Source organism: Falco rusticolus, chromosome 9 (assembly GCF_015220075.1).
Source record: "Falco rusticolus isolate bFalRus1 chromosome 9, bFalRus1.pri, whole genome shotgun sequence".
NCBI classification, from domain to species: domain Eukaryota; kingdom Metazoa; phylum Chordata; class Aves; order Falconiformes; family Falconidae; genus Falco; species Falco rusticolus.
The window spans coordinates 25,174,880-25,200,219 of record NC_051195.1 but is presented as its reverse complement, the minus strand read 5'-3'; the positions used below and the strand labels follow the sequence as shown (position 1 = coordinate 25,200,219).

Here is a 25,340-nt window from a genome sequence, read left to right as displayed (position 1 = left end):
GAGTGAGCAAAACACTGAGATTTAAGGACGGGGTCTAACAGTCTTTCCTCCATGTCATTGCTGGGTCAATACCTGGCTTCTGGCTGTGTGGGTGCAGCGCCTGCCCTCAGCCACCCCACACTATTGCCCTGGCTGGAGCACTGTTGGCTTCCAGCCCAGGCATGTCTGGTGGGTGAAGACAGAGCCCCCCGTCCAGCTAAGGCCCCTACACCTCCAAACAGCAAAGGGAGTCCATGCACAAAGAGACACAAGTGCAAAGCATAAAACGCTAATGAGAACAGGTGCTTCTGGAGTGAGAGATTCTCCTCAGCTCAGTCAGGCCTGCAAAAATATTCCTGGTGCTCATCATCAAAGTAAACGTCATGGGCTTGCCTGGAGGATTTCCAGCAACTAGGCACAGTATTCTTGAGTGATGAGTGAGGTAGCTGTGAGTTGGCACTTACATAATTATGAATCTTCTGTGTGACAAAGGTAAAGTAAGAAGTGTCAAAAGGGAGGGACAAAGAGGGCTGCGTGCCTGTCTTTTCTGCTCACACTGCTGATGCCTTGCCTGGGAATATTCCAGGCAGTACTGCCTACCTGCCCAAGCCTCACTCACCTATGGAAGGGGCAGCTTGCAAATAAAAAGCTCAGCACCAGCTCTTCTGTTGACTTATCCAAAGGAAACACAACTTCTAAAAACAGCAGTCATTTCCACAGTACTTTTTGCTGATGCTGAAGTCTGGGGAACATATGCCAGCCAGGATTTCTTCACCTCTGAGGGTGGATGAAGATGAAGTCTCTGTTGCAATTCATCAGCTTTGCATAACTCTTCAAATTGTTTTGCCCCACAGTTCACAGGTAATTATTTTCATACTTCTGCTAACTTTGTAGTAATGTATACAATATCTCCTCACCACCATATATGTATCAACTGTAATTAGAAAAAAAAAAAAGAATTCACACATCTTCAAATGTGTGGAAAGCTGAATTAAACAAAAAATTGTTTATTTCTCTTGCACTTGTTGCTGAATGAAAGTCTTGCGAGTGTGAACTCAGGTCTTCGAGCAGAAGAACTGGAACCAGTACGAGCACTAAGCAGGAGTTACACAGTGTTGCACCAGTCAGCGCTAGTCAGTGTGCACTAGTCAGTACTGGTGAGTGTGTGCCATTAAGCACTGGTAAGCATCGACTAATGAATGAGGCTGGGTTCGGAATAAGGCAATTTGTTCTGGCCAGTTTTGTGTTGCCATCAGCAGGAGCGACCCATCTATTTTTAAGGATAGGTCAGAGGGTATGTGGGCAGGGTGGCTTGGCTTTTTCTTAGAGCTAAGAATTAAAGTAACGGGTTTGTTCTGAGACAGCAGGAGGCTGCTGGGGGGTTAGAGATGGCATCACAAAACCTCTGTTCAAATTGAGATCTTTTGCATACCTGTAAGTGGGTTGGGCTTGGCTTGAGTTGGTGGCAGCTCAGAGTGAGCAGCGAGCTGAGGTCAGGGCTGGGGACTGAGGTGACTGGCAGCTGGGACCACTGGCTCTCTTCCTGTGAACACCTTTCTCTTTGCTTGCTTTCTACTGAAAAATTCTCTTCAAATATGAATTCCATTACTAAATATCTCAGTCTTGGATTGCTGGATTTTCTCATGTATAAAAATCAACTTCCCAATAACTTTTGCTAGGTCAACAGCTTGGATAATCATGGCTTTGTCTTTCCAAATTGTAAAGATCTTGGGTTTTTACTTTTACCTTTACACACAATAGGAATTACTTTTGAAACAGTGAAGGTATAGCTAACACATAAATCTGGTCGTTTTCCTTCAAAAAGCAAAGATACAGTTATCAATACAAACTATTGGTCTGCTCTGGGCATCAACATTAATTTTCCCACATTAAATAGTCCACCATAAAATAATAAAAAACAATTACAAAAATAAGACGATTACTTTGCACTTAGGACTTAGAATATTGTTTTGATCTTTTGTAAGGAAAATGGAACACAATAAAAATGTTTTAAACTTAGCTATAAAATGCACTTTAAATAGCAAAGCTGCTTATCAAATATAGTCTGTGTTTTCAACAAAAGCTTTCCCTTATAAAGACAAAATTTATCTGCTGATCCCGAAGTGACATTTTTCAAAACCAAATGTCTTAATCATCTACGCATTCTGTTTCACTTACGTCAACAATATTTCATTCTCTTGTTATGTGAAGGAAGTTTACTTCTAAAATGTTAGTGCCAACACAGTTTCACAATGCTGCACAGAAATAGGACAAATTAAACTTAGGGAGTTTGAAGCTTTTCTACATTTGATGTTGCATTAGGCATTCAAAGTTCCCATGAAACAAGGCAATATCCTTTCATTAAGACAAGTAGTATCAGACAAGGGCACAATTCTTACCATCACAAAGGAAATCCATGTCTTTTTTATGGTTAGGATGACCTCTTTGCTTTTGAAGCATTTAGTGAAGTGCCTTGGGCCAGGAGGATCCATTTGCAGAGTGGTCTCCTGGCCGTTTTGCTCCCCTGGAGCAGGTCACAGGGGCTGTCTGAAAAGAGGAATTGCCAAGGGAATTGTCTGTGTAGAAGCATGACACGTCCCTCAGCAGGGATGCCTCATGTCTCCAGGTTCTCAGCTAGTGGGACTGTCCATCTGCAGCAGAGAAGCTCCGATGTTAGAGGAGAAAAGGGTCTGAAAAGCTGGTGATTTGCATTTTCCTTTTGAAAGCCAACAGGAAAACCAGTCACGTCTTCACTGCCCAGTAAGTTGTGGTGCAGTGATCCTCAGGGTGATTCTGATCTGAGCTGGCAGCACCCGGCAGAACAGTGTAGAGAGGTACCAGCTCAGAACTGGCTCTGGCAGCACCACTTTTAGGGTCCGTACCCCTTGCAGTGCACCCTGCCCCTCCACTGGCAAAGCTGGGCTGGCATCTTCCTGCTGCATTCCCCGGCTCCACTGTGGCACTGCTCAGCCAAACCACTCTGCCCTTGTATCTGCGGTCTTGCTCAGGTCATCCCAGCATCTTGAAATAACTGCTGTCCAGGTCTAATGAATAGGACACTGAACCACTTGTCACTGTTTTGCGATTCTGCTCAAGTCATTGTGACCTCCAGGGCTGTTGCCTCCTTCCTGTTGTCCAGCTGGCACCTTCAGCTATGAATGAGGATTTTGTGCACGCACTCTCCCTAATACTTGTCTGAACAGCGTCTAAGGGATATTTCAGTTCAAGTTGCATTCCTGTTAAACTGAATGAATATTCAGATAAGTAAATGAAAATCAAGGCTGAAATCCTTGCTTTGGTGCCCTAAGGGTTGCCAGATTTTATTCATATAAGCTATAAAGACAGACGTGTCCTTATTACAAGTTGTATTGACAGAGACTTGAGAGAATGGAGTACTGGAGGTAGAGAAGTCACTGATGCGGTTTTGCTTTGAAGAAGAGAAAGGAATATCTGGGAAAAAAAATTACACAGATTTTTAACAAGCAGGTAGGTTCTTGGAGCTAGCAATGCTGTCAAAAATTCAATTTGTTCCCTGAGCAGTAGATGTAGCAACTGGTTTCCTGTCAGTTTGTACCTCACAGTTGATTGCAAGCTTCAGCTAAACATTCCCTATGATTAGGGTATCTCTCTTGCTCTTCTTCTTCCTCTTCTAATCTCCTAACCATGCTGCAGTCTTTACTGGTCAGGACACTTGTAGTCTTTCTCTTCTATTTAGTCATCTTGTTTGCATGAAACACATAAAGCCTAAATAATTTTGCAGAGGATTATACTGGTATCAGTGAAAACTGTCCACAGGGCTCAGAATTTACCAGGGAACATATAGAGAGACACATAGACAGCATAATCTCTTGAGCCTTGTTCCCTCAGGACAGCAGCTAAACCTTCCTCCCTTAAACCTTTGAATAAAATCACTGTATGGTTCCATACCATTGCTGGATTCCTCATCTTCATGTTTTGAAAAGGGATTGGGCCACTGCAAAACAAAATTACTTTTTAGACTAGTATAATTTTCAAATTATAAAGACAAGTACAAATATTTGCATAACTGAGTTATTCTGATATTATAGATGTGACAGACTCACCCTTAGCCTTATGGGCAATGTGCAGTTGTACGTGGTACATACAGTGGGTACCTGCCTCTTCAGTTTTGTATGAAAGTGTTTGTTTTCCACAGAGGCACCACCTTAAGAAGCACCCTGAAGTTAGTGCCACTGCTTTCTGCACAGTTACGCATGGTTCAGTTTCAACAAGGGAGGAACTGAAATTAGACCTGTTCAGAGAAAACCTCGTAGGATTCACCTACAAATGGTCAGGATGTCCCAGTCTCCAAGGATTTTGGTATGTACACAGAAAGATATGTTACTGCTTTGCACAATGTGAATTCTCATTTGGCATGTTCAACACCCTGGAGGTTGTTCCAGATTGTACAGAAGTGAACCATGTCACCATGTCATGTCCTTGTCACAACTTCTATCCTAGCGTGGGACATTAAAGTGGGCCATTGGCATGATCTATGGAAGGAGCCAGTCTTCCCTTCCCCACTGCAGGATTTTCTAGCTCAGTAGATCTCCCACATGATGCATTCCCCACACGTGATGACTTTCCCACGTATGATGCATTCCCCACGCTGTTTGCTGCCACCGGCGCCAGGGAGGGGGAGCAGCATCAGGGGCAGGTCAGCTCTGACATGGCTTCTGTGACCGCTTGTCTGTAATTTTCACTTGGGACTGCAGAGGATTACAGCCTTGGAGTTTATTTATTAGAAATTAAAATCAAAGACAGAGCTAGATAATTGCCTACAGCAAACTGACTTCTCTACGTGGTACGCCAGCTGTCAAATACTAGTGGGTGAAATCATAAATACAGGGTGTATATGCATACAGGGTGTGCACATGCAACCCACTCCTCACAATGGTTAATTGTCCCTTAGATGACAACTCACCTCAGAGGGGATTTGGGGAAAATTTTTTATGCAGAATCACAAATTTTTAGCCACTAATCTGTCTGCCTTTTGTGGTTTTAATCTTTGGCCACTGCTACCTATGGGACATTGGACAAAGGAGTGTATCAAGATAAGGGGCTACTCGACACACCAGCAATCAGTCCCTGGATCCACCAACAAGAAGTAACCAAACATGGGTTTTAGTGCTGTTTGAGATGTCTTTGGGCATCCTGCCTGCCTCTGGGATTTGTCCTAGGCTTTGCGTGCATTCATTTTGGCTGAACCAGTTTCTCGCTGGATCATGTCTGGAGGGTGTGAAGTGTTTCATCCTTATCTGTTAAAGATCACTTTATTTACAAATATTAGCAAATAATGCAGACTGGACTTGCAGGTATCCTTCATTTGGTTTATGCAAAGCAGCAGCCAGATTTTCAGATGCAGAAGAAGCTTTCCACCCGCGATGACTGATGGGCACAAGTTTGTTAAACGTGTCAGCATCTGTTGTCTGCAAAATATTTACTATTGGCAGACGAAAGTTACTGAAAAATAAAAAAGGATGAATGAAAAGTGGGAGGTTGTTTATGAGACAAATTCTAAAGTTTTCCCTTTCACAGCCAATGCAGACTAGCCAGTTCTCTGCATTCAAAGCCATGAACGAGCTCTCCAGGATCACCAGGATTTTTCTCTATGACTAAGGCATCTCTTTGAACAGGACCTGAGTGTCTGATATCCTCACATGACTCCAGGAGCAACAATTTTAATGCAAATACCAACCAACCTTTCAATAAAATTGTAGTAAATTTACTAATTTATGACAACATAATTTAGATTACGGCTTTTCATAGCTACTGCAAGCATGGAAAGTATTAGTGTGAGCATATAGGGTTTGATATTATCCTTGGACTTCAGAATACTTGATAGCTAATTTTGTAAGTTTTTATCCAGTTCTTTGATGTTGTGCAGGTTAGAGGGTTTATTTTTTGTTTATTTGTTTGTTTTCTTTCCCCCCATTACTGATACATTAGGTTTTGATATTAACTCTGGTGGTGAGGTTACTTTATGCCCAGACTTTTCTAGTCGTGGTATGTTTCTTTACATGCAACCAGCCACTGTGCTTGCAGAGATCTGTAGAAGACATGGAGTGAATCTATATGTAACTGAAAAGCATGTGCTGCAAAGTTTAGCTCTGTTAGTATGCTAATCCCAAAGGGTTTGCTGCCTTTGAAACATCAAATACATTATACATCAGCTACCCACCATGCACACATGCATTTCTGTCTGGACAATCACAGTCAGAAATAGTGTAACTGCACCTAATTGGAGACAACCATCCTCATATTTTCCATCAAAGCAATGTGGATTTACTACAGCCACACAGAATGAAATAGCAGGTTCTTACTATGCAATGCACATTTGTCTTATTACTGATAGATAAGGGAGGTCATTTAGGATAAACCTGGTTTGCTAAATACAATTGTAGCATGGAGAGGTGTGGTGTCTCCTGTATGAGCTGAGGAAAAGCTGTTCAGCTGCAATCATGGTGCTACAAGAATGTGCCATTCCCATACACACCCTGGTGCACCATGTCTGGAGTCCCATCCAGTCATCTCCATCTGCACTACGAGGTGGTGCACACTGTCCTGCTGTTCCTCCCATGAAACCACACAGCTGTGCTACAAGCAGTGTTGCACAACATGTTCAAATCACCTCAGAATTAAAAAGCTGATGGAAAAATCATATGGGGTAATTAATTACCACATACCCACATGTTTGCTTATGTTTACTGTGTGTTTGCTTTTTCCAGTCTGCCTTCTGGCCTTTGAAGGGGAAGGAACCACTCCTATTATATGTGGCAATTTCAGTTCCAAATTCAACTATATGTTGTTATACATTTGCTCAGGATGGATAAAATAAATCTTCATTTACCCTCTCCTTGTTCATGAGGTGAGGCCAGCTCCTAATGTAGCCAGTGTCCTGCCCCTTGTCTGTTTTTCTGTACTTCAGTCTTTGCAGTCCTGTCCATGTCCTCTACTCCCACTGTTTTCTTGCACGTCCCTGAGCACCTCCTATCCCTCTTGTTTGCTTTTCATTTCAGTGTCTTGCCATGTTTTCTTACCTACCTGTCCTTTTGCAGTTCTTCAGCCTTTCACAAATTCCTCCTGTTTCTCAGCTTCCCCATGCACCCTTTTCTATTTCTATTCTGCCTTCATGTTCCTCGTATGTATTTTCTTGCCTCGCAGCCGTTTCTCTTTTGTCCACCATTACGCCTTTACATCCCATCAAGTGCTCAGGCATAGCAATACCCTAAGTGAAATCCCGGTGCTTCTAGTCATGGAATTTATTCTACTGAATCAGATTACTGATCTGAAGAAGTAACATTTCAATCTCATACCGTTGGTCTCTCTCTCCAGTTGGCATGGCCTTTTCTAGTTTACAGAGGGGAGAAGCAGATATGGAGAAATGTACATTTGAGAAATTATAATTTTGAAAAAAAATCACTATCTTACCTTTGGACTTCAGCCCTTGTCCATCAATGGACAGCCTTCAGCAGTTCCGCTTTCTACTAGTAGCAACTTGAAATTACACCTGCACTGGAATTACATTATATTATCTGAAGTTATTCCTTTTCTTTCCATTTCAATCTAGTCTAGCCTAGTCTAGTCCATTACATTTACTCTATTCCCTGACCCCTGTATGCACCTGAAACTCAATATATTCTTTCTTTAGAGGATATTATAACACAACCTGTTGCCTCAGGTCTTATTCTGACTATCAGGCATGTATAGTAAATGTTATTGCTGAGATGTTGTCCATAAAACTGTTCTCTGATTGCTTTTCATGGACGTACATTTGTGGGTTATTCATCCAAGGCAGAGTAAATTTATAGACTTGTCTGTAAAAGTTTCTCATTACTATTTTGGATAAATCAGATTTTAAACATGATAAAATAGATCAAATGAAATATAAACCACAGTACAGTAAAACAGAAATTCTACTTGGCTTCAATGCAACTTCTTCTTAGCAGCTAACCTGTGCAGGTATTGAGCCATATACACACCTACTCAGCTTTATAAGAAAACTTTTCAAAGATCTCAGACTTCTTCCAAAAAGGATAGAACAAAGGCAAAATGCTATTAATAAAAATACCTTTCATCTTAGTAACTACAGCATTAAAAACATTGAGACTGCCAAAAGAAATTGTTTTTAGAAATAAGATTTATCTTGTTATTTCTAATTACTGTTACATGAAAGCTCTGCATAACTTGATTACAAATTATTATTATTAATTTTATTCTACTTGAGGCTAACTTTGATTTCATCCATCCAGCTTATAATTTTCAGTGTGCTTTCCTGAGCCGTACAATGATTTTTAGCAAGGAAAAAATCCCATCTGACTGGCTCATCTGTAATGCTAGTTACAGTCTTACAAAAAGGCATTTTTAGACATTGCCTAAGTTGATTTTTCTAACACTTTTTTATTGTTTTACTAACTTTGCTGGTTGTGGAGCAAAACCTCATATAATTACTTTTTTCAATAAAAATACCGAGTAACAAACCTAAGCTTTTGTGTGCTAGCTCCATGCAGTCCAGGGTGGCTGTATGAGCATTTCACAGGTGTCAGCCACACCAAGTGGAAACCACAGAAAGTGTGGGGCAGGTGGGCATGCAGCTGGAGCTGAACTCTGGGTATTCCTCTACTGTCATTTACAGCTCTCAGCAAATTAGCAAGAAAGGAGAGAGTCTGTCCAGAGTGGTGTGCAGGACGCTGTTTCAGGGCAGAACCAGCACAGTGGCTGCAGTAACATTTCCACGGCGGTATGAATTCTGCATCATATGTTTTCCTTTACCTCGTCTGGTAGTTTGTGTCATATGATCTGTCATGGTACCTTTTCTAAAAACACAGTGTTCACTGTTGATGGAGTAATTCATACATATGGTGCTGTCTCAAGAAAGAACAATGATATAATTAATGGGTTTGGGGCATTCTTAATTATAGCTGCAGGACACAAAGCAAAAAATATTTTGTCATTTTGTGCCAGCTATTCCATGATTGAAAGTGCTAGATAAGTGGAAAACAAAGACATACAGTAGCAGCAACCTTATGAATAATATCAGGATATGAAAACTAAAGATCATTTTCATTTATAACTACATGATAAATGCATTAGCAGAGGGACTATGTTGTACTTTCATTTGGAATTTTGGTTTAGAAGGAATCAGCTTGAATGAGGGAATGTTTGTGTCTGTGACTGCTACTTGGAAGTGAAGAAATCATAGCAAGTTAACATGAGGTTGATAAAATTATTATAGTATAAATGTGATAGTTTAGTACTGGATAAGAGCCAGGAGCAGTAATGACTACAACATAGCCTTCTCCATTTCCAAACCAGTCAGCAGGAATTTGTTTGCAATTTCCTTCTTACAGCACTTCCACGTGAGAGATGTTTACTGTGACCCCATGAAGTTCCAATATGAAACATGTAACATGCCTATTGCTGGAGAAGACGCTTCTATTTCCATTTATGCAGCTGATGATTTCTTCTGAGACTGCAGATGCTTGGATGAGAAAAAAATGCTGAGCAGGAATAACGGTTAGTTTGAGAGGAATAACATGGAGTTCTTTTTCATGTCTGGGCCTGGGGTTTTGTGGGGAAGGTGCAGCTAAAAGGTATAAATCCCTTCCCAAGCCCTTCCCCTCAAGAACCTCCTAGATCAAGCTTCCCTGCCATGCTTCTGCAAATGTATACACCAGATCTGGGAGCATGGAGAGGATCTGAGTGCTGTAATACACCTGCACCTTCATTGGAAGCTTCAGCCTTCCTAGGTACATGATACAGGGACATACCCCTTCAGTGTGACATAAAATGGGATGTGGCCCCTTCATCTGACTGGGCTGGGAGGCAGGCTTGCTCCCATGCTGGGGGTTGTCTCCTCAATATGCACAGGAGTGAAGGAGGTAATAAAGAACTCCTCCATGAAAGGGAGAAACGTAGTGCTACTGTATCAAGTTCAGAAATGCTGTCACTGTGCCAAATTCCCCCTCGGAATTCTTCCTGAGTGTGGGTGAGTAGCCAGTGCAGAAAAGCTTCTTCAGCTGCTTTGTGCACAGTGAAACTCTTCTTGTGTACTTCTGTTTTCTCATGCTATGGAAGGAAGTAAGGCAGCCCAGCACAAAATGTTACTGAAAAGACAAACTTGCTTTTTTATGGTGCAAAATTTGTAGCACAACAGTAGGCATCCAGAGTCGGAAGGTAAGGTTTACCTAAAAACAACATAAAAACTTAACTAGTTGGTTAAGGCTGCCATATAACCTCCTTTTGCTGGGCATGTCCCCTGTGGCTACTGCCTTCTTTCCTTCCAGGTGGGATTTGGCAGGTGTTACCTCCCTTTGCAGTGTTGATAGCCTCACCCAAAACTGCAACTGCAAGTGTGGCTCTTCATGAAGAGCAAGCACAGGCACAGTGGGTGATGCAGCAGGCAGGGAGCGGGGTGCCAGCAGGGAGCTGGGGGCTGATAAGCAAGGTTGGGCATCTGGGTGAGTACTGAATCCAGCCCCTCTTACAGGGGAGTTTTGGACAGGGAGGCAGCAGAATGAGACTTAGGGTAGGAAGCAACTGGGCAATCATGTCACAGTATGTATAATTTTGTTTAGCATGGACTGATCAATGTGATATTTATTTTTAAACAGTTCTTCCGAATGAGGCCAGCTCAGGGGTGGAAAAGATTGGGGTGAAGGAGAGGCTGGGCAGAAGGAACAGATGAGAGTAGAATGGGGATTAGTGTTAAGATGCTGTTCACAGCTTCCTCCTGTGCTGTATGAAGTTCCTTTTAGGTACAGGTTGGGGTGAGGAGAAGCTGCCAAGAAACATTACTCTTCTGCTTTTATGTTTTTTTCTCTGGGGTTTTTTTTTTTGGTGGTGGTTTTTTGGGGGTTTTCTGTTGTGGTTTTGGTTTTTTTAGTGGGGTTTTTTTTTTTCCTGTTTGAAATATGGAAACCCTCTTTTGTCTGTGATCCAAAGACCTGGCTTGGAAAATCAGATTCCTGGTGTTTTGCATAGAGCCTCAAAACAAGATTCAATAAAGTCATATGCTGAGTGAATAGCTGCCAAGAATTAGTTTCCTAAAGGTATCTTAATCATTCACTAGGAATAACCTAAGTGCAGTCATTTCACCAGTGGTATGTAAACCGATACATGGCATCTGCAAGTCAGATTCCTGCTTTTGCCTGCACCATGCCAAGCAAGTAAGGGAGCTGACAGCTCTGAGGAATCTCAGGCAGGTTTGGGACCTGGTTTCTGGTTCCTACACAGCACAAAATGCAGGAGTACAGCCAAAACAGAACCTGCATTTCTGGCGCAGCACATGGGAGAATCTCCTGAATAGGATGGGAGAAGGTGTGGGGCTGAGGAGTGGTAGGGTTGCAGGTGTGTGAGTATGCAGCATTTGGAATCGAGTGGAGACAGCTCCTCTCCTGCATGTGGATATGACTCAACATTGAATTAGGAGCTGCCCATGCCACTGATGCCAATACCAGTGTTTGCTGCTGTGAGTGTTGCACAGGCAGATACCAGCAGGGCATTTCTGGTTTGGAGCACCGACACTGCAGAAACAGAACACTCCTCTCCAAATGTACCTTGTTTTCCTAACGCTGCTGTTGTATGGGTGAAATGTTCATATCCATGTTTCAAATACGGAGCAGTGCTCAGAGAAACCGGGGCCCAGAGTCCCTGGGGGGAGCTAGGAGGTCTGGAGGGTGACCATCCAAGCACCTGGCATGAGGTGGAAGCACTGTGGTGGGGCAGGTAGCGTACCTGCCTTCAGGGCTGTGTAGCTTGTATCCAGTGTGCACTGGAGGCAGAGGAATTGTAATCCAAGCCTGCACTGAAGTCTATTTTTGCCTTCATATAAAACTTAAAATAGAGTAATTGATTACAACATACTAGTTCACTAAGCTGTGACGGGGGCTGTCAAGTATAATGTAGGGTGTTTCCACTGCACACGTACATGCGAAGCAGGCAAAGTTTTCCTCATGCAGAGAAATCTTTGGAGGAAATTTTGAAGGAAACAATTTCTGGCAGGATTATCTCACAGAGTTTTACCTTACACAAGTATTTGTTTTGGATGATTCACCTTGTTTCCTTTCAGTATGGGAATCTGTAGGAGTTTATAGCTTTATGCACTCTAACTCAGTGGACTAATCTCAATAATTAGCCATATCATGGATTAACTGCAATGCAGGCAAAACCCATGTAACAGTGTTAATGTAGTGCTGTGTGAACTTACAGTTCAGGCAGCTCAAATTTAGATATCGCTGCACTGCATGGTTAATAGTGTCAAGTTTTTCCTTTTTTTCTTTTCCTGCAATTACCCTGTATGTAAGAGGTTTTCCAATACACACACACACCAACACCCACACACACCAGCTCTCTGCAGCATCTCTGGTGCTTTCAGTAGCCCCTGGGATGTCCCTCACAGCTAGATGTAGGGAGAGAGGACAACAGAGGAGTGCACACTTGAGTGAATAATCTCTGAGCCCTCTGCAAAGTCATCTGACACCCCCCGAGGCTAAACATTTCCTCTGCACTGGGATTTTAAAGAAATCCTGAGGCTGCATTTCTTTAAGCAGTTGAGCTGCTCTAACAGCCTGCTGCCTCTGAAAGGGGTGCTTTTATCCCCCATACCCTTCATTTCGTGGCAGGCCCTTCCTTCCATGAATTTATTTGGCTCATTACCCAAAAAGATAGCCACCCGCTTTCTTTTTGCTAATTATTTTTCCTCTGGGCTAACAAGCTCTGTGTGCTGATGGAGCTGGAAGATAGCACCATGGGTGGGATGGGTGGTAAGGAACAGAGGGAGAGAGGTACAAATGGGCTCTTTGGTAGGGGCAACACGGGGAGCAGCTCAGCCCCTGCAGTGGGAATACACCCATCTGCTGCTGTTTGGGGCACCGCTCGGCTGCCTCTGGATGAGCATCTGCTTCCCTGGCACTGGTGCAGGCTCTTGACAGACTCCAGGGTGAGCAGCCATGGACCTTAACTGAACAGGCAATTTAATACCACATAAAAGATGAGCAGCTTTTTTCCAGCCTTCATCTCCTGAGTCAGCTAGCTATGGGGCTGGAGAAGAGCCAGGGAAACACAAGGGAGCAAGCAAGAAAAGCAACCGGGCACAGTGTTGTCTCCAGGAAGGCTGGACAGTCACCTCACCTCTAGCTCCCCCTGATCTTGTTTCCTAAGGGAAACCTACAACAGACTGTCAGAAGATGAGCCTAAAACCTGAAATACCTAATTCTGCAAGCTCTAGCAACTGCAAACTCATTTTATGCATTTCACAGAGCAATGAGATTTGATCATCACACACTTCAGGGTGCCACAAGTGCTCTCACCACACTGCTTCTCCCCTTCCCCACAGGCCTTGCTGCCCCACTGGTATGAAGCACGGGGCTGATTGAGTAAGGGCTGAAGGATGAAATTTGTCAAAGAGCAGCTGTCCCCACCCAGGCTGCCCTGGAACTTTGCTCAGGGCTAGAAAGTAGTAGGCTGCAGAAATGTGGTCCTTCCCTCATCAGCAGATTGCTTGATCTATTGGGAGCAGTGCTTTTTCAACAAACCTTATCTCTGTGTGTGTAATTAGTTATGCAATGTTCAAAGAAGAGCCTTGGGTGATGCAGAAAGCTGAGTTTGCTAATGAGAAGGTCAGATTGCAGAGCCAATGTTTGATGGAACTGGGGAGCTGGGTCCAAGCACAGCCCTTTGGGGCAGAGCTGGCAAGGATGGGTACCCGTTAGCATATCTGGATTGGGAACTTTGTTGGTGCAGGAATGCTGTTTGGTCACAGACTTTAGAGGAAAATAGCTTTATTTTTAATTCTTAATGTGTTGAATATGCTAGCTTGAGGGTGGAGCTGTGGTGGATCCTCGGCTTGCTGCTATCAGTCTCGCAGCATTAGGCTGTAAATGGGCAAAATTTTCTGAAAACATTTTTGCAGGTACAAAACCTCCCTAAAGGCAGATGTGTACGTGACTCTTCTGCAGCATGCAGTTACGGGGTGGAGGGTTACTTTTATAGATTTGTGCAGCCAGAAGGAGAAGGTCTGTATTCCATGTATCATTTAGAACAGATTGATACCGGCTATCACTTTAAATGTTGGTGATGCAACAAAAATTTTGTTTATGTCTGATTGTAGGAATGACAAGTGTGTGCAACCATTCATAAGCTGCTGTTGTGGACAGTTTCATTATCAGACACAGGCAGTCAAATATTGTGTATCAGTATCTTCCACCTTCTTCCCCATCCATCTCCCAGATTAGGAGTCACTTTAAGAGTTTGTTAAAAAGTAGCACTGGGTTCTTATTTCAATTGCCTTCTGGTTTTTGAATGCTTACACTTTACATTTTCACATTTCACTTCAAACTACACTGCTTTCCTAAATGAATATGGTGATTATGACTCAGAGAGCTGAGATTTCAAAAAGAAGAAATAACATATTTCCAAGAAAAACAGCCAGCCTCACTAGCTTCTACCTTATAAATAGGTCTCAAGGATCTTCTCTCCTTACCACCAGCTCACCCCAATGCTGCGTGTCTGTGCTTAGAGCAGTTAAATCTCTTCATCCCAGCAGTGGTGACAGTGTAGCCTTGTCCCATGTCTGAGAAAACCCATCCACTCGAGTACTTTCCCATGTGCTGCCAGAAGACCTGCCTCATGCTGCTGAGAGGGTCTTGGTGATGGTATCTGCAGGCATAGATGGCATTTGCCATCTGCAAATATTGCTTAGTCCTCAGGTGGGAGAAGCCAAGGCGATGAGTTGAACAGGGGAGAAATGCCTGATTATAGGTGAAAGGTCCTCACAGGGCAGGAAATATGGTAGGATTAAGCCAGAGGTGAAGGTTTCAAGGAAGAGCTGGCATGGTGGGACAGCTTTGTAACTTTATTATTGCCTTGCCCTCTGGGGCCCATAATTAACATACACTGGGAGTTACACACAGTCTGTTGTGTCAGCTCGGTGCTGAATCTCATGACCTGAGCTGCTACGCCATCCCAAAGCTCTTCTGACTCGATGGTTGTGAAGGCAGGGGACACCAGGAAGACCCAGGGTCCTCCCTGCTCCTGCGTAGGTGTCCCCAAGAGCCAAGGCCAGAGGTGATTTCCCTGCTGGGCTCAGAGTGTATCTCAGGGGAGGGCACTCAGCGAGTGCTAGCCCCAGGGATGCACTTGGTCTCAGCCTGTCTCTGAAATGACGTTTTGGTACTCTGGGCCTGCTGCAGCTGGTGCAGAAGCTGTGAGGGAACATGCAGGCTGCAGTGCCCCACACTTGAATGTGTCCCAGCCCTGAGCTCTTCAGCCTGCAGCAAGGGCAGAAGGGAGACAGCTGACCCCAGCAGAAACTGTTCTGGGGGCATGGTGGTCTCCTCTCCTCCTGCCTGCTGCTGCCTCATGGGGGGCACGTGCCATAGCTGTGATGTTAGGCGGGAGCAGCTGCTGTGGTGTGTAGTGTCGTAACAGAGGTGTGGCCCAGGCATGAGGACATGCGAGCAGAAAGTTTCCTGCCCTGGCTGAACCACTGCCTGTCCCCAGGGCATGGCACTGCAGGGGCTGTGCACTGCCACCGGCCCCGTCACAGGGTGTGGGACCATGTAGTACAGGCAGCCCCTTGAAGAGGGGGTGACACAGTTGTCACCCTGGAGGCAGGGAGGGCAAAGAGGGCCCTTTCACTGCTGGAGCAGCCGGGAGAGATGCCAGTGCCAGGGGTAGCAGGTCTGTCCCATTCTCGTTCCTTCTGAGTGCTCAAAAGAGGCCTGTGGAGCTGAGGGGAGCAAGGATGACGGGGGCATCGGGGGGTGTGAGGATGGGTGTTGTGTCCGACGTGGTCTCTTGAGCCTCACTCTCCACATCCTCCAAGCTCTCGCTGACAGAGGGGATGATCTGCACCACCTTCTCCTGGAAGTGCACCTGCTTGCGTGGGGTTGGCGGGGCTGCTGTTTGGGCAGGAGCTACTGGGGCCATGCTCCTGTCCTTGCTGGCCTTCAGGATGCTCTTCATGTGGCCCAGCAGCGAGTGGTGCTGCTCCCTCTGGGCCCTGTGGAAGGTATACGTCTGCTCAGTGTCACCAGCGATGGTTGAGGCTGCCACGGTGGCTGAAGGGTCTACGTACTGGCCTGCCTGGGGATGCGTCTCTTTGTGCCCTGGGCTCTTCCTCCTCTTGCTCAGCAGGAAGTAGGCCAGGGCGGTGAGCACCAGCATGGAGCCTGGGGAGAAGGCCATATTGGCTGAAGGCTGGGACAAGGTGAAGACCTCATCAAGCAGTGCTTGGTCTAGCTAGCTCAGCACCATCTGAAACCATTGTAGCACCCCGCACATCCCCACCCTCTCTGGCCCAACAGGCCATTCTGTCTTCCATCTGCACTACTCCCCACCCCAGTGTGGGCTCCTCACCAGGGATGGTGACATGCCAGACGAGGACGGGATGCAGGAAGCAAGCCACTGAGAGCAGTGTGTACCCCAGGAATTTCTGGAAGCTCCCTGGGCATCTAGCTTGCTTCCAGCAGGCCTGGGCCAGGGAGTCGGGCTCGTATCTGGGGAAAGAAACAGAGGTCCTTATGGGATGTGGCATCAAGCACATGGCAAGAAGATTTGGACCTGTCACTCATCTAGATGTGTGGATCCTCACTCTGGTTTTCCAGGAAACCGGTGTGTTGGTCAGGGAAAGTAAGCAAAGCCTGAGCCTCTCCCACAGGGAAAAGAGGTCAGGGGCTACATCTGCCAGAGGTCATCATCTCAGGCCATGTCTCCTTGGTGTGTTTGCTCACTTGGCCACTAGCCGAGTCCCTATTAGCTGGAGTAAGGCGTTGCGTTTAAGCCATCAAGGCTTTTGAGTTTATGCTAAAAGACAGCAGAAGTGTTCAGTGTGTGAGAAGTACATAAGGATTTTCTACATTTTAACTTGAATGTCTGTGCTGTCTCTGGGAGGGAATTGCAGCCTACCCTGGGAATTTGGCTCTTCGTTCAACCCCAGCCCCTTGTAGGGCTTCATACTGAGTGTTAAGTACATGCTGTAGACCAGGGTTTGTCATGCTGATGCTCAGCAAATTATGGCACAAGCTTGGGTTAAAACACAGGTTTAATTGGCTGTGGACATGGCCTCACTCACCTCCCCCCTGCCTGAGTGCACTCGCTATGGCATTAGGGGCAGGACCTTTGGTCTGGCACTTGCAGCTCAGCTAGGTCTGGTGTTGCCTGTAAGGAGCGAGTTGCCTTAGGGAGGTCCCACCAAGGCTGGAGAAGACTGGACAGGGTCTACTCACGTGAAGCACATCTCCAGGAACAAACTGATAAAGAAGCCGCCTTCACAGGCAGTAACGGCGACTCCTGAAAAACTGAAAAGTAAAGCTGTCAGGGGGGCAGGGCTTGGCTTCAGTATACTTTCCAGGTGCCAGAAGGGGCACAGAGGGCCAGGATTTACTAGTTCCAGTTCACCAGAGCCTGTGGACTGGGGACTGAACACCCACTACTTGTCTGGTTTGTGGAGGAGAGCTCAAAGCCCTTCTGTCCTCAGGTGATAACTTGCAACCAGTGTCACCTCTGGCCTGCCAGAATCTGAGTACTAGGGATGGTGCTGTAGCATCTCTTTCTCTAACAGAAATAGCTTACTATTTTGAAACCTAAATATGGAGATCTGAATTCCCCAAAGCCTCCAGCAATGTTCCCTGCTGCTGTTGCAGTTTAGTCTGGTGCTACACACAGTGGAGGGGTCAAACGGGTCACCCCAGCCAGCTCTGACTTCAAGGGCAAAAATACTCACATCAGATAGAAAGCCAGGCTTTTGAACTGTCCTCGCTGCAGAGTTTCTACTCCCACACCGATCAGCACTAGAAAGAAAAAGTAGGAAAGATGCTGACTGCAGGGTTGGTTCCCAACTCTCTGGTGCCCTACCCAGCTTCTAGGATCGATGCTCCAGTTTCCCCAGGGGCTGGTGGAGCTGCTCCTCCTGTGCTGTGCAGCACATTAGGACTGCCAGCACCAGTGATTCATGCTGACACACCAACCCAGGGGGGGTCAGAGCTGAATTCTGGCCTTGACATACAGCCCAGAAACCCATCCCAGCTGCGTCACTATCATGGCAGCACTGCCACTGGGCTGGGGAGAGGTGATCTGGGGGTACCAGCTGGCCTTGGACAGCTGGAGGAGGTGAGCAGCAGTGTGCTGTGTCCCTTCCACCACCTGCCATGCCGCTCCATCACAGCTGCCACAGGGACTTCCCTCCCACTACCCCATCTACCTCTGCCCCCTCATGGTCTGGGGGCCTTTCTGCCCCGGTCCCCCCAGTGCCTGCCAGCCTCACTCCCCTGCCCTCCCTGCTTGCCCAGGCCTGCTGCACCCAATACATGGCTGCAGGACAGGAGCAGGACGGGGGAACCATGCCAGCTGCCTTCACAAAGGGCCGTAGCCATGGCATCAAGGTCCTTTGCTAAGCAAACAGAAAAACATATAACGGGAGCAGGCAGATTAAAAACAGAGAATGAACGTCCCCTCAGTGCCCTGGCTAGCACAGCACACTGGGGAGTCAATTTAAGGGGGATTAAGAGTATTAGTGAGGCTAAAATCTTCCCTGAACTGGCTTTTGTGGGCCAATAGCTTCAGGGGATGGAAAATTTTCTTCAATGTCCTTCAATTCCCAACCAGACTATTTCAAAAATGGAACAGAAATGAATGTATTTGCACCAGCTGCAGCAAGTTGGTCAGTGTGCAACTGGACAGTCATGCTGCACAAGTGCCTGAGGTGCGGAGCTGAGCTGAGCCCAGGTCTCATGGCCGCAGCATCTCTCTAGGCAGTCACTGCACTCCTGTCTGCACTCGATGGCTCCACATCTCACTGAGCTGTCCCTGCCCATCCACTGGTGCTCAGGAAGTTCACCGCTCGTCCTGCTCTGTGCACACTGGCCGAGGCTTGAGGTGCCAGCTGGCTTCATCTCTCTGAGCTGTGGTTTGCACTAACTGGAGAGGGGTATGAAGCTCCCAAACTGGAATGCAGACTAATGTCTATGAAGCCTATAAGGTGGATCAATGACAAGGATTTGTGCCTGAGCGCATAGCTCTCCTGTCCTGGGTGAGCAAAGCCAGGACTAAGACAAAGCTGTGGTCTTGCTTTGATTCCTCCTGTTTCACCTGCAGCTGCTGGCCCCTGTCAGCCGGGGGAACGCATGGAGCCCACACACCACCCTCCTCCATGGAGGCTGTCCCCCCAGCCCTGAGCAGGGACATGGGGAAATCAGCCTTATCGGTGAAGCTGTGTGAGCTGTGTCATCCTACATTCAAAGTATTGTCCTTTGTTATCTTGTGACTGAGAACTCTTCTTTACAATTTTTCCTACAAATGAGGAGTTCATTCATTCATTCCCTGCAGATGAATGCAGAATTCAACAGCTCAGCTGTTAGGATCAAGTCTCTGCTCTGGATAAGGAGGGTTCCTCATTTTACACAGCTTCTGCTTTATCCACAAAGTTATTTGGATGAAGAATATGCAAGAAGCAAAGGGTTGTTTCCGAGGTGTTTGTTTGGACTAGCTGCTGCCTTTATTTGGATCTTATCCAAACCATGTGGCTAAAGGCACATGATTAGGAATTAAATGGTTGAAAGCATGAGAATTAAGAAATAAGTAAGGACTCTCTCCTAGATGCAGAAATCACAAGGCCTAAAATCTCTAAACTACAGAGATGCCCCAAACACTGCAGTGACTTGCGGAGCTGTTTGATCACTCTTTGCTAACTTGCCATGAGGCTCTGCTGATGGTAGGGGCTGTCTGATTTCTCACACACAAAAAACCCTGCAGCCCCACCACTGCAGATAGCCATTACACTCCCAGATCCTGGGGGAAGGGGAGGTTTATATTACATGGGTAACCTTCTGTGTATAAGCAAGCAGCTTATGGAGCTGGCTCAGCCTTCTCAGAATCAATTAGCGAGGCTGATGCACTCTCCTCTTCCTTTCATTTATTTATTTTTTTTTCAAACAAAACCCATGGGATTCTCTTCTGCATGGTTTCCATTTCATGCAAAAACCTCACACACCTCATCAGGCACTAAACACTGCATCAAGCTGTTTTCTTACACTATTGAGACACATAAATGAGTAAAACACAGGCACCTCCCATTCTTCACTGGCCTTTTGGGAAAGTCCGGTGATACTGAGAATGCATCAGAGCTATGGAAAAGCACAAAGATTGGCAGTGCAGCTGGCCATGCTCTGTGATGCTCCACAGAGACACAATTGCACTGCTTATTTCAAGAACTACAGAAAGAGGTGCAGACAATGCAAATAGTGAAAAGAAAACAAGCAGGAGAGAGGGAGATTATACTCCACTAACACACTTCCAAATTGTAAGCTACTTTCACTTTTTCTGTCCTGGCTTTAGTTTTCCCATGGCAAGAAGCTAATGCTTTCTTCTGGGAAGGTCTCTATGAGTTTCATTGGAGCTTTAAGAGAGAACATGACCAGCATGGGTCTCATGTAGTAGGCCTGAGGGCGATGGGGATGGAGAAAGGAAAAGATTGCATTAGCTGGTTAAAGCTGTGTCTCAGCTCCTATCTGTTGCAGTCTCATCATGATGTGCACTTACCAACTGGGAGTTTGTATAAACTCAGAGACTCAAATCTCTGTCTGTTATCAGTTGTTTAAAGCATGTTCCAGAGCACAGCTTCCAGTGTCCCAGCTGGGCTTTGGGTGTCACTGGGGACCTGTGCTCTTTTCAGCTGACCTGTGTGCTTTCTACTTTGCTGCCCTAACTTGAGCAAAGCATCGGTCATGGCTGTCTGTAGCTGATACAGGAAATACGAAGATAGGAGAGCCTGCTGTGAACTGCTCTGTGGTGTCTGAATATAAAATTCCTCAGGGACTCACACAGGAATCACAGCACCACCTCAAGTCACCTCTCATCTAGGAGTTCCTACCTCTAGTTCACACCTCCAGCGTTTAAGGAAATCAGGCACTTTGATCTCTGCTTTATTGATGGGGAAACTGAGGCAGAGAGCACTGTCTGTCCTGTCCCATTACAATGGGTCAGCAGCAGTGCCAGAGGAACCCCTGAGCCCTCTGCTTTATCTGTTTCCCCACATCTCATCCAGAGATGTCTCATGTGAGGGGGTATTCACCACAGTTCAGTCCTTCTGGGTGAGATGCTGTGCCTGAAATGTCTGGCTCAAAACACCTGTATTTCACCTGAAACCAAGTGGTAAGATGTGTCACATAACCCAGAGGACATGGGTCCCAAGAAGCCCCTGGCAGTGGGTAAGAGGATGCAACTAGCCAGGTGAGAGAACTTGTGATGTTTGTGCTGCAGCTATAACCTGAACTGCTTCCGAAGCCTGCTCCCTGATGGGTTGCTAGAAAGGCAAAGCAGCACTTTGGCAGAAACTGTGCCATGATGGCTGGGACTTCTCCATCCTGCCTGGCACAGGGCATCTCACCGTGCATAGCACAGGGAGCTCCTCCGTCATTTTCACATCCCACAGAGCAGCTTGGCAGTTTTACTCAGTCACATGTATTTTGCTTTTCAGTGTCATTCACATCTTGCCTGTGCCTGTCTGTTTTAGAAGAATACAATTTAGTTTTCTTTTCCATTTGTGCTTTAGTTTGTTCTCTGCCATACAGAGTGCTCGCTCTTCCTGTCTGATGTCTCACTGTGCTTCCCACAGCATTTGCAAAAAACCTGGCCAGGCATACAGCACTGTCCCTCCCTGAGTCCCAAAGGAAAAGTGAGCAAGTTTCCTTGTCCCCCTCACAGGATGGAGCAGTGGCTGCACCTAGCCAAAGGCAGGGACACAGCTCAGGGATCCTGACACCCACTCAGTGCCTTTTAGTGCCAAATAAAAAAAAGAGCTTGCTCTTACCTGCTGCGGTGGAGATGCCCAGCAATCGGCAGGTGTACTCCAGGGCACTCCAAAAGGCTTTGTGTCGCATGATGAAGAGATGAAGACTGTGGTGCCGACCAGGCAGAAGCTCCTCTTCAGGGCTCCCCGCCTCATGCGTAGCCCAGCACCTCCCAGCCTCAGGCAGAACCTCCTGCGCCCAGGACCAAGTGACCTTCCTGAAGGAAAGGGCAGTGCTTGGAGGACTGGCCACTTCCCCGGGGCTCCCAGGGGAGGGTGGCTGGGGAGCGAGCTGCCACCACAGGGAACCGGTCAGCGCTGCTTCCCGCTGCTCCCGCAGGGGCTGTGGGAGACGTGGCCTTTTCCTGCTCGCTTGCTGCTTGCTCACATTGCCGGCCGGGTGATGATTAATGATTGGTAAGGGGGGGTGCGGCTTTGGGAACATTTGCACCGGGGGTGCACGGCCTTTCCTGCTCCAGAGGAGGCTCTGGAAGCCCAAGCTGATTAAATGCATGTGAAGTCATTACTGCTATGCAGCTCCCTGCAGGTTAACCATTTGTGAGGATGGCGATGTTTGCTCTTGGCAAAAGAGCGGTACATTTCTGGCAAGTCACAAGGCTCCCAGGGCACTCCAGCCCTGCACCCTCCACCACGGCTGCTGCTCAGCACACAGGCTTTCCCTGGCTCTGACAAGCGTGGCTCAGGCAGTGTCCAGGCTGATGTTCAACCACAGGAACAAAGAGATCAGATTTATTCCCAAGGGTCCTACAGACCCACGCTGATCATAGCAGGGGCGATGTGTATTTCTCTTCCTGGGAACCTCAGTGAACTATATTCCTGTGTTGCAGTCACTAGAGCCATTTGAATGGCACCAGGGTCACACAAGTGTCCTGACACGTGGAGTGGAGTGCATATGCACTCTGACCTCTTTGTATTGGATTACCAAATTGTAATGGATTATCCAAGACAGCTTGGTGATCCTTGGCTTGTCTCTGCAGGACACACTGCCTCTGGAGAGGGGCAGCCCTAGGCATGTCTGAAGGCCAAGATGGGACAGTGCTGGCCCGCCGCTGGGCCCCACATTTCTCTGGTGCATCTTACTGGAGGTCACTATTGGTCCCCACCTGCTGCTGCCCAGGGAAGAGGTGGTGTCAGCAGCAGTATCTGGGCATTGCAGTCCCTCAGGAGGGGCATGTGAGCAGCAGCACAGTCCTGGCAGGCAGCATAGGTGTCTAGTGCCTGTGGGGCCACAGGTTGACGGGTCAGTGAGCTCATCTTGTGCTGCAGCCGGCACTGGGCGAGTCACTGCAGCCCCTGCCACTTGCTGCTCCCGCGAGAAGCTGGCAGCCTTGCAAGCAAGGGGCTGGGTGAATCACATTCAGTTCATGCATGGACAGCCCTGTAGGGAGGTGGCAACCAGCTGAGCCTGTCTCCTGTGACCCCTTCTCACTTGCCTGAGACACAAAGCTGAACCTAGACAGTATGTGTTATATTGATGTGTCCTGCATGTAGAGATGACTTGGTCCAAGGGCACACCAATAGCTTTTCTTCCACAGGATCTTGATCTATATTTCAGGCTTGGGTTTTCCCAGGACAACCAAATGCCTGAGTTCATGAAATGGGTCCCTAATTTCTTTAAATGACTGCAGACTGTTTTTCTGAACACTTACAAGGTGGTGGGTGGCAGGGATCTTGCAGCAGGCAATACTGACAAGGTCTGGGGGTAGAGCATATTTTTCATGTGAAAAATGGAATAGCCCACTGCAGTAGGGCTTCCAGAGCATCCCAAGGGGCAGTGCTGAATGGTGCAAACCCGCAATGTGTCTTTGCCTTGCAGCACTGGCACTGCCTTTGGGTGTTCCTGTTTCCTCTTGTCCTCCCACACCACTGTGGGTGTTTGAAGGAACTAGAGTTTTCCACAATTGATGACTCAGTGGCATGTCAAAACTTCCTTTTCAAGAGAAACACAAAGAGGGAAACAGAGGCATGCCAGTGGGGAAGGTCATAAGAAGGTAGGGGAAGAGCCCAGCCGGGGAACCCGGCTGCCCTGCCCGCTGCAGCTAGGCACTGCCTGGGTGATCCCCGTGCCCTGTCACAGCGCATCACTGAAGGCTTCAAGAGCACACTCCACTTCCAGAAATCACCAAACCGGCTTAAGAGCTCTGAGGTTGTGCAAACAGTCTAGATGCTTTTTTATCCTGCTGTCTTGCTTTTTTTTTTTAAATATTGATGTATTGGATTTCAGGTGTTTCTGTACAAACATGAAAGCTAGGAAACTACTTTAACAGAAAATAGATGAAAGGAAGACACGAGCCTTTCAAAATCACTTACACGCATGAGATTAGTTTAAGAAAAGTGGCAAATACCACAGTGCAATCCTGAGTGCTATCAGTACCGACCCTTCAGCCAGTACCCAGCACCTCTCAATGCAGCAAGCCGCTGCCTCCTCCCGTGGCAGGGGTCCCCATTGCCAACATGGGCAGTGCAGTGCACTGGGCTGTTACTGGGGGGCTCTTACTAAATGGCACTGAGCTCTCACCCAGAAACGAAATGACTTTGCCTAAGAGTCCTTGACTGCAATGTTTCCTTTCAGGAGAACAACAAGCCCCAGGGTTTAAAATAAACTTAAGTTTATGGGGAGTGGGGGTTGGGGGGGTGTTGGGGCGGTGTGTAGTGGGGTGATAGAGGAGCACAATCTATTTAAGAAAGGCAGGTTATTACATTAACAATTTGAACCTCCTGTCTCCCTCCCATGTTCTCTTAGCTATTGTGAGCTATTATCTATTAGCTATGAGTGGGCCTACATCAGCCTTCCTGATGGTCCTTGTCCCCCTCCTGGGGACACTCTTAGCCTGAGGTAACTTAAGGTCTTCTCCACTCACTGTTCATTGGTGCACTAGTGCTTCTCTCACTCCAGTGCCCATGAGGAAAGCATAGAGTGAGCGGGACAGGTATCCTCAGACTTGCTTTGTACCAACAATCCTTCAGTGGCTCCTTCCTTCCATTCAGGATTTTTTTTGGCTAGTGCTCCTACCAAGCAATCTCACATGAACCTGATTTTTCTTGGTAGAAGCATCCCTTCTCATTCTGTTTCTGTTCCAGTGGGGAGATGATACCCTCAATGAAACTGTGAGCCATTTGAGTGTGTTTTGGTGAGGCTTTTAGGAATGAGTTTATGCATTCAGAGGAGTACTGAGATCTTATGACCTTAGAGGGGTTTAATAGCCTGTAACCAAAACTGCAAAACCTATGCACCAGCACAGCCTGTTCTGGGACACATAATAGCAGTGGTCCCCACTGCACATTATGCCACTTCTATTGCACAGAGGCTTGCCATTTGCACTTTGGCTGCCAGCCAGGGTTAACATTTACAGGCTGCTTCCAGTAATATATGGAGAGGTTTGAAAGGTTTTTATTTCATTGTTAGGGTTTCATGGTGACGTTAGTCCTCATCTTCATCTCTCCCTCTTCACACTTCATTCAAGTAATTTTGCTGTGGCATGGCCACCACGGCCATGCTCAGCATCTGTACTGAGCAACTCCCCTTGGAAGGCTG

General features: G+C 46.7%; 1 protein-coding gene across 1 annotated transcript; it reads right to left on the bottom strand.

The window, feature by feature from the left end:
* Positions 1-14,830: 14,830 nt before the first annotated feature.
* On the bottom strand, positions 14,831-22,160 carry TMEM72 (transmembrane protein 72). Its single transcript, XM_037401360.1, has 5 exons — positions 21,806-22,160; positions 17,723-17,789; positions 17,226-17,297; positions 16,357-16,496; positions 14,831-16,169 (listed from the first exon to the last, which is right to left on the bottom strand). Exons 1-5 carry the CDS (start codon positions 21,873-21,875, stop codon positions 15,709-15,711), a joined length of 810 nt encoding a protein of 269 aa, XP_037257257.1. The 5' UTR covers positions 21,876-22,160; the 3' UTR covers positions 14,831-15,708.
* Positions 22,161-25,340: the final 3,180 nt, after the last annotated feature.

What these genes read in the sequence shown, in the direction of transcription:
- TMEM72 (XM_037401360.1), bottom strand. Translation starts at nt 21,875, where the DNA reads ATGCGACACAAAGCCTTTTGGAGTGCCCTGGAGTACACCTGCCGATTG. An exon ending in GGGCATCTCCACCGCAGCAG is followed by an intron (nt 17,790 to 21,805) that starts GTAAGAGCAAGC and finishes TTTTCTTTCTAG; the next exon opens with TGCTGATCGGTGTGGGAGTA. An exon ending in AGCCTGGCTTTCTATCTGAT is followed by an intron (nt 17,298 to 17,722) that starts GTGAGTATTTTT and finishes TTTACTTTTCAG; the next exon opens with TTTTTCAGGAGTCGCCGTTA.